Source organism: Dipteris shenzhenensis, chromosome 6 (genome assembly GCF_047967505.1).
Source record: "Dipteris shenzhenensis isolate YYH24624 ecotype China chromosome 6, Dip_SZ_1.0, whole genome shotgun sequence".
NCBI classification, from domain to species: Eukaryota; Viridiplantae; Streptophyta; class Polypodiopsida; order Gleicheniales; family Dipteridaceae; genus Dipteris; species Dipteris shenzhenensis.
Genome location: NC_141601.1, coordinates 32401553 through 32409807, shown reverse-complemented (window position 1 = coordinate 32409807; position 8255 = coordinate 32401553). Strand labels below are relative to the sequence as shown.

The 8255-nt window shown below is 44.1% G+C and overlaps 1 protein-coding gene across 1 annotated transcript; it reads left to right on the top strand.

The window, feature by feature from the left end:
• The first annotated feature begins 3416 nt into the window (after window positions 1–3416).
• Window positions 3417–7917, top strand: LOC147901069 (uncharacterized). The gene is made up of 4 exons (XM_087376427.1): window positions 3417–3588; window positions 3706–3819; window positions 7206–7491; window positions 7830–7917. The coding sequence occupies exons 1-4, from the start codon at window positions 3417–3419 to the stop codon at window positions 7915–7917; spliced, it is 660 nt and encodes a 219-aa protein (XP_087232553.1).
• The last annotated feature ends 338 nt before the right edge of the window (window positions 7918–8255 follow it).

Below are 8255 nucleotides of genomic sequence, written 5' to 3'. Positions count from 1 at the left end.
TATACATTTGATATTGGCTGTCCCAAAGATGGCTGTATATTTGCAGCTTTCCCTTCACTAGGGAGAGCCATGCTTGGCTGAACATTAGGCATGGGAGCATATGCTGTGGCTTGCATGCCTGGCTGCATTCCCACATTGTCATACATGGCTTGTTTTCTATGCCCAATTGGCGGTGAAATCAACATAGCATCAAAGATAGAATCTGTACCAAAATATTCAGGTTGCTGCCTCAAATATGGCTGGGGTGGTTGAGCCACATTTATGGACTGCACATTATTATTTTGAGGAGTAGAAATACCCAAACCAAGGCCTTGTGCTGGCTGCTCATACTGTTGCATTGGATGTACTTTTTGTACCTCTTTCTCAAGTGCTCTTTTGGGCGATTCCTCTCTCTTGGAAGTCACTTTCTGAGTCATTTTTGATGGCTGTCCCTCATGGGAAACTGATGCATGAGTGTGCGGTCCGCCATGAGAAGCTGATGCATGTGTGTACTCACTTTTTCCGTGCTTGTGCTTTCTTGATTTCTTCTTCTTCTTGGCATTTGTTTGCACAATCTGAGCCAAATTTTGAGCCAGTTGAGTCAAAGCAGTCACTGCACTTGCAAGCTGTGCATTCAACATAGTAGCATCATCTGACTCACTGCTAGAACTAGTATCACCGTTGAGCTCAGTTGTAGCTTCATGTGTGGCCTGCTCAAAAGGCATTTGTTGTGCTTCCTGCAGCTGTACACTAGCTGGATCATTAAGGCTTTCCTGCCTTCTCCTTTGAGGAGTTGTGGAGCTCTCTTGCTCATGGGTACTCACCATGTTTATGGTTGTAATATTCAGCTGTCAAAAAGTGCAGCAAAGATATCCTTCCACCAAACTACCGAGGCCCACCTCTTGAGAAAGAGTGTGTGGTATCCCGGCAATGGAACCAATGAAACCGGCCTCTAATCACTCAGAGGGCAGTGGAACTAAACCTTTAATCACTTCAGCACTTATTTACAGCTCACAAAGCATATATCACAACCATTAACCATTGCATGATCACCATTTGGCATTTACCCATTTGTTCACAAACAAAACCACTGAAAAAGGGATGGAGGCTAGAATGCCCCTGCTCAACAGACATAGACAAGTGCACCCGATTGGCCCCAAACACCGTGGCGCCCCTTTCGGTATTTCTTTATATTTCACAGTGAAATGATTACAAGTTGCATCTGGGAGACCTTCCCTGCAACTGAGCACGCAGCCCCAATTCACCAAGCCTTCGCAAGGCTTTCAAGCATAGAACACCATCACATAAGTGCACTTAACCCATAGGCTCAACCCAAAGGCATTCTCTTTTCCGAGTGCAATTCCATTGGCTGTCCAGATGCAATCACACTGCACCCCAGCTGCACTCTCTTTGAGTGGTTTCCAGATGGCATTCACAAAGCTTTTCAAAGCTCCAAAATAAAATCAGCAAAGTACCCAACCAAAGAATGACTCATGTAGCTCTGCCTGGGCACCTGCGAGCCAAGAAAGAGGCGGCACACGAGGCCAACCAATAGCTTATGGCAAAAAGAAATTGCAGTAGCAAATTCACAACTCACCAAGCCCTGAAAACTCAAACCAAGTCCTCAATCGCCAAGAGGACATAGTAGCCAATGCCCAATTGCATTCTCAGCCAAAGAGGAGTGCAAAGGCATGAAGAAAGAGCATTTACAAGAGCCGACCAGCAAGAATTCCACTGAAAAATGCGAAAAGAAGCACTTCTATCGCGAAGAAGTGGGAGTTCTTGGGCTCAAAAGAAGCGTGCTTCAGAGAGGAATGCATTGAGAAGGTTTTGGAGAAGTTTCATCGTCGGAAAGTCCTCCAAAACTGAGAAAAACCAGTCAACCAGCGCGTCGGACCACTTGAAATTCAACAGAAAGCTGTAGCTTTGCAAGAGGAGAGGCCCACGAGGCGGTAGAAGACAAAAGGTCCAGAAAAAGCCACTTTTGCAAATTCGACCAGCAAGAAGTGCTCAGCTCTGCCCGTTCGACCAAACGCACGGAAGGAAAAGCATATCACTACGAAGGGGAGGCAGAGGGGAAGCCATCGGGCCAAACGGAAGTCGAGGAATCCAAACGGGTGAGGAGTTATGAAGAAAAACGGAATTCAGCTGAAGGAGGCTGAAAAACCAGTCCAAAATCTCAACAAAGGGAGAAGATGAGAGAGAAAACCACACATGTGAAGTTTAGAAGGCCCAGGAAGGTCCAGGAATGGCAAAGGAGCATGTAGAAGGCACTAGAGCCACCTGGAACTCTAGGGGGGCCACTGAAGGTACATGGCCCTCTAGGGGGCCCATTAAAAATGCCACGTCATCATTTCCCAACAACCACTCTTTTAATTCCTTGGAATGCCTTTGGGCCTAGGGATTAATTACGCTTATGTGCTAGGCACCATGCCGACTTAGAATTTCACGCCCCCGTGACACCAATACCCAATGCAGTATAATAAAACTGCAAGTTTCAGCCATCACAATTGCATACCACAGTGAGCTTGTTTCTATGAAAGAGCAGTATGCAAATGATGATGACTTTGCAAGGATTTTTAATTAGTTGGTTGAGGGCCAAAGACATGAGCACTACATTCTTAAGAATGGTTTTCTGATGATGCATGGAAGACTTTCTGTCACAAAGTAGGTTAGGCCAAAAGTTTTGACAGAGAGTCATGCCCTACCGTATATAGCACACAGAGGCATAGATGCCACACTAAAAGCAGTGGAGCATTCCTTCTATTGGCCCGCTTTAAGAAAAGATGTTGAGGCATATGTGAAAGCATGCATCACTGTTCGAAAGTAAAATATGACTGGCAAAAGGTACCTAGACTATTACATCACTGTCTATTCCAGACAGACCTTGGTAGAGCATTGCTATGTGTTTGATCTTCCTCGTAGTCTGACTGGATATGATGGAATTTGGAAAATCATGTGCAAATTCAACAAACAAGCCCACTTCATTCCAATGAGAAAAAAGATTACAGATGGTCAAAGTATTCATGCACAATGTTTTCAAGTATCATGGAATGCCTCAATCCATTTTTAGTGATAGAGATCCATGTATGACCAACCTTTTCTGGAGAGGTTTCTTTGAGAACATGGACACTACGCTGAAGCTTCCATCCTCTTTTCACCCATAGACAGATGGACAGTCAGAAGAGGCAAATTCTATTGTCTTAGATCTTTTAAAATGCTATGTCTCATATTATAAGGCAAACTGGGAACCACTGGTTGAGTTTGCATACATTGCTTTTACTCTTAGGGTGCAAGTGGAGCAGTGACTATCATCATGCTGTTTTTAGACTAAGGAATAAGAAAGGCTGTATAGCAAGATGAATCTGAGGTATTATGGTCCCTTTTAAGTCTTGCAAAAGATGAGGTATTATGGTCCCTTTTAAGTCTTGCAAAAGATGAATGATGTAGCTTACAAGCTGAAGCTACCACATCACAATGCTTTCCATGTGAGATTGCTGAAACCTTTTCATGGGGATGTGCCTAAAGACATGCCTGATGAGGAACAGCTTGAATTGGAAGAGCATGATGAAATCTTGATTCCAAAACAGATCTTTGCACAGGCCCAAGGCAAGGTACAAGTGTAACAAAGAAGAGTGGGTTAAAGGCATTAATGAGCCATGTGGCAGTCCATTTGCTTCCATGTGTTTGCATGCACGTTTTTCTCTCCTTAGCATGTATTTTGAGGCTTCTTCTTGGATGTATGGTTCTTTTGTCTTGCCCGTGATCATCTCCCATGCCTTCTCCATGCATTTCGAGGCAGATTTGCTGGATGCACGGCTCTCTTGCACGCATATGGAGGTGGACTTGCTAGCTGTGCACCTCTGTTGCACACATATTGAGGTTCTTTGCTGGTTGTACGCCTCTACTGCATGCATATGGAGGATCCTTGCTGGTTGTATGACTCCCTTGTCCTTTCCTATGAACATTTCCACGCCCGGTTTCTACTGTTCTATCTTTCGAAGCTGTCACTTTCCATTGTTTCCCTCTTGTTATGTGGATCTGCTGCTCTTTTGAGGTGGTCCAGCCATAAACCGGATCCTAGGAAGCTGGTTTGATGCCATTTGGAGCTGGTTCAAGTTCATTTGCTGCTGTCTTGTGAGTCCTTTGTGGATAGTTTGTTCATAGTGGATGGGGGCTTTTTCGAGGACAGGTATTCCTCTTCAAGTCATTGCTTTTTTGGGAGCACAGTAGGATGCCTTGGTCTTTGATGTACAGTCAGGTGGCAGGCTGTCTTTTTCTTCAGATGATATTCTTTTGGGCATGCCTTTTCAGCCTGTCAAGGTGATAGGCTCTGTGTAACAAGGCAAGGACTCTGCTTGGCATATAGATCCAAGCCCTCCTCTTTCTATCTTGGGTCATGGAGGTTGTGGCTCTATGGAGGAGTCTCTATCTTTAGTGGGACCCCAGAGAGTGGGAATGGATTGTTGCAGGGAACCAAGAGAAGAGTCTCCCTTTCTTTGGTTACACGGCTAGTAATGTCAGGAGGTTCCAGATCAATTGTAAAGGTTGGAAACCTTCTACATCCCCTTATTGGAAGAGTTATTAGGTTTCTGCAGATATGCAGAAAGTCTTTTAAAGGAGGCTGTGGAAATCCCGAAGAAGTAGAAAGATCACTTTATTTTTTTGGCTTTTTATTCATGAAGGGATTGTAGTGAACAGGTGGAGGTCCCGATTTGGGGCAGACTCGACTTGTCCTAGGTGTTCATCTGTGGATAGTCAGGTTCATCATTGCTTGTGGGACTATAGGCATGCGAGAGTCATATGGATAAGGGCTGCCAGGATCCTTAGTACTTTTGTTCCTTCTCGTTTCTTCATGACTTGGGGATCAGTGGCTTGGCTTTCTTTGTCAGTACCTCAGATCTTCTATGAGTGGCAGGATGCTTCCTCCATTCGAGAACTCCTAGTCGAGCGTTGCTCTTTGGAGGATGTGCCTATATCTCGCTTTAGACCAATACATGCTAATGTGGGTTCTTCTTGGGAGATACTGGCTAGTATTATGGCTTGGCAGATTTGGAGGGCCAAATGCTCAAAGGCCTTAGATGGATCTCAGGTCCACCCTTTCCACACCTTGTCTAGTATTTAAGTTGATACCATTCACACTTTGATGGCCAGTTGGGCGAGCATGCAGGGATCCTCTCGGGTTATATTTCTTACGGAATTGAGGGGCTTCCCCTTTTTCTCAAAGACTACAGTAGGGTTGAGGTGGCGTTTTCAGCGTCAACCTTGGTCTCTTTCTGAGTTTTTATTTAGTCCTTTAGATTATTTATTTTCCTCATGCTCAACATGATGTATTTCTACTTCGAGCTTGCTCACGTGGATTTCTTTCATACTTAATAGAAGTATTTTTCATGAAAAAAAGAAGAAGAATAAGCCCTCAGTCCCCCATCAGATAGTACAGGCAGAGTTCGCTATGACACTTCTCTAGGTTGATGCCCTTTTTTAGACAGTGACTTTCCTCCATAGAGTTTGGGCCTAACTCCACTGGAGACTACCGAGGCTAGCACTGGAGTCATCCAGATGGCTACCAGAGGGTGGGGTCAATACAGTATGTTGTGGATACACATGGACCCCCCCCCCCCCCCTCTTTCTATAGCATGGATGCACTGCCCGAGCAGATCCCATGGGATGAGATTAACCGTATCATATAGTTAGATCTCCTCCAGCTCCATACATCTTGCACTTGGGGGAACCAGCCAAGATTTAGTTCTATCATGACCACTTCTTGAGAGTATTGGAGGATGGACTCATCATCAAGCCCGAGCACCTCCAGGATAGATGACTCTCACATGCACTAAGGATTGCCATTGGATAGATTCATCTCATCCAATCAGCTGAGGATCAAGGTAGGGAGAGTTGCCATCATACTTAGAGTGCAGCGGATTTTGTAGGTTGTGCACGTTGTGAGAGGAGTATTTCTTATGTGTCTGCCCACCCTACTATGAGATCTGCGGACGATACCATTGTCTTTTTCAAGTGGGGTACGGCTTTGGTCCCAGTTCCAGAATCAGGTCTAGATTGGGCTCTATGTGATTGAGATGCAACGGCATAGAGAGACAGAGAGTTAGCAAGGAGGGACCACGCCGTAGGAGGTTGGGGTAGACGGAGCACAGCGGCATGTTATGGACATCTATGCATTTGAGTCAACTCCAGGGCATAGTGGAGTGGAGGATGAAGAACTAGCTGACATGAGGGCAGTGCAGATGAGTGTGGAGAGATGCCGCAACGCTGTCGTACGAGTGATGCGGAAACCACACACAGCACAGAGAGTGACTAGAGCACACACGATTGAGGTCTAGCCTATTTCAGCTCTCCATAGAGGAGACCGCCAAAGACGAGGTGTCGATCTTGACGTAGCCCATCGGATATAGAGATCGAGGAGAGCATGCCCTCCACCACAGCGAGAGACATCCCAACATGCACAGATTTGGGATATCTTTGAGCCCATAGAAGAGCCACCACAACACCAAGTTTTGGATTATGAGATTTCATTTTTCTCAGTCTCTCAGCCTTTTCTGATTTTTGAGTTTTGAGGTAGCATAGCATATCACTCAGCAAGGGCCCTAGCACACCCTTTGCTCAAGCCCACACAGGCTTGCATGGGTTTTTTCTTTTGATGTATTTTGTCCCATAGGCCCATGAGATCTTTCGAGGACATTAATATGTATCTTTCTTTCTTTCTTTCTCTCTACTTTTGGCTGCATATGATTGCATGTTAGGGAAGCCATCGGGCCAAATGGAAGTCGAGGAATCCAAACGGGTGAGGAGTTATGAAGAAAAATGGAATTCAGCTGAAGGAGGCTGAAAAACCAGTCCAAAATCTCAACAAAGGGAGAAGATGAGAGAGAAAACCACACATGTGAAGTTTTGGGCATTGTGGAATTATCAAATTTGGCAATTATTTAGCATCTTCCGCTTGTTCATTTTCCAATTATCAATTTTGATTTCCAGATTCAACTTTTGATTGGAAATGATCACATTATCAATTATCCTGAAATGTTTTTCTCTTATAGACCCGAGTTGGCATGACCTGTCTGAAGTTTGATGCTGGGAGATTGACCATGTTCGGTGATGTGTTTAGGTTTTGTCACATTCTGACCTAATGGTCTCTATAGGTTTTAATCTGGGTAGCAAAGCTAGCCTTTAACCCAACATCTCAATTTTTGTCTTTAATGATCAAAATACAGACCAGGAGGAGGTTTCTAAGGAGGAAGTGGTTTGTAGAATATGCATGTTGGAGCTTCATGAATGCAGTGAAACATTGCAGATGGAATGCAGCTGTAAGGGTGATTTAGCTTTGGCACACAAGGACTGTGCTGTCAAATGGTTCAGTATCAAAGGGAACAGCCTATGTGACATTTGTAATATCGAAGTACGAAACCTCCCTGTGGTTCTGTTTCGCCGACCATCATCTTTGCATTGGGATGATGACTTTGAAATGGAAGATGAGGCTGAGGACCTAGAAGAAGACAAGTAATATATCTGATCTGAATTGGGCCTGCTTGTTCTGTTCTTGCATTTTATGTATAAATTCCTTTCCACAACCGTCTAAATTTTGTTCTTATAAAGGTGTGAATGTTTCTTGTATTGTGCTGGTTCCATTTGATTCTGAAAATTTTCCTTATTTTGAAGGTTGTTTTACTCACAATGTCTAGATTTTGCATGTATTTATCAAGTTCTCTTTGTTGCTGTATGTGTTATATTATATACATCACACACCTAATTTTTCCCAGTGTGTGGAGTTTTGTGATAGCTTAATTTATCAAAGATATTTGGGACAGATTATGAGGATGGTGTTCATTTTATTGCAGCTCTTGGCACCATGCTGCAGTTATAATTCTTTCCAGTGCAATGGCATCATTGTGGCGTAAGCTTGCAGAGCTTGCTGAATTCCCTTGATAATAGTGATGCCCATTGAAGCTTGTAGTGCAAGCATGACCACTGGTTCATTTGTACACATATTGGCCTATGTGAATAGCAGTATATGAGCTTTGACAAGTAAGTGCTGCATATTTGGTTATTCACATTAGCATCTTTAAAGAATTATATGGTATTGAGTATTGTGTGACCGTCAAATCTGCTATACAAAAGACACCTGACTTGTGGCCTGAGTTGGATGAGCTGGGTGCCTTGTAAGGCATTGGGGAAGTTTGTGGGTGAGTTTTGACTGCTGATGCCCATTCTCATCTTATTAGAAATCTTTCATCTCCTAAACCCTCAATGCTAGGATTGGGGAA

Excerpts from the sequence above, each read along its gene's own strand:
- LOC147901069 (XM_087376427.1), top strand. The coding sequence starts at position 3,417 with ATGAATGATGTAGCTTACAAGCTGAAGCTACCACATCACAATGCTTTC. Across the intron at positions 3,589-3,705 it reads GATCTTTGCACAGGCCCAAG|GCTTCTTCTTGGATGTATGG; the intron begins GCAAGGTACAAG and ends ATGTATTTTGAG. Across the intron at positions 3,820-7,205 it reads TCTCTTGCACGCATATGGAG|ACCAGGAGGAGGTTTCTAAG; the intron begins GTGGACTTGCTA and ends ATCAAAATACAG.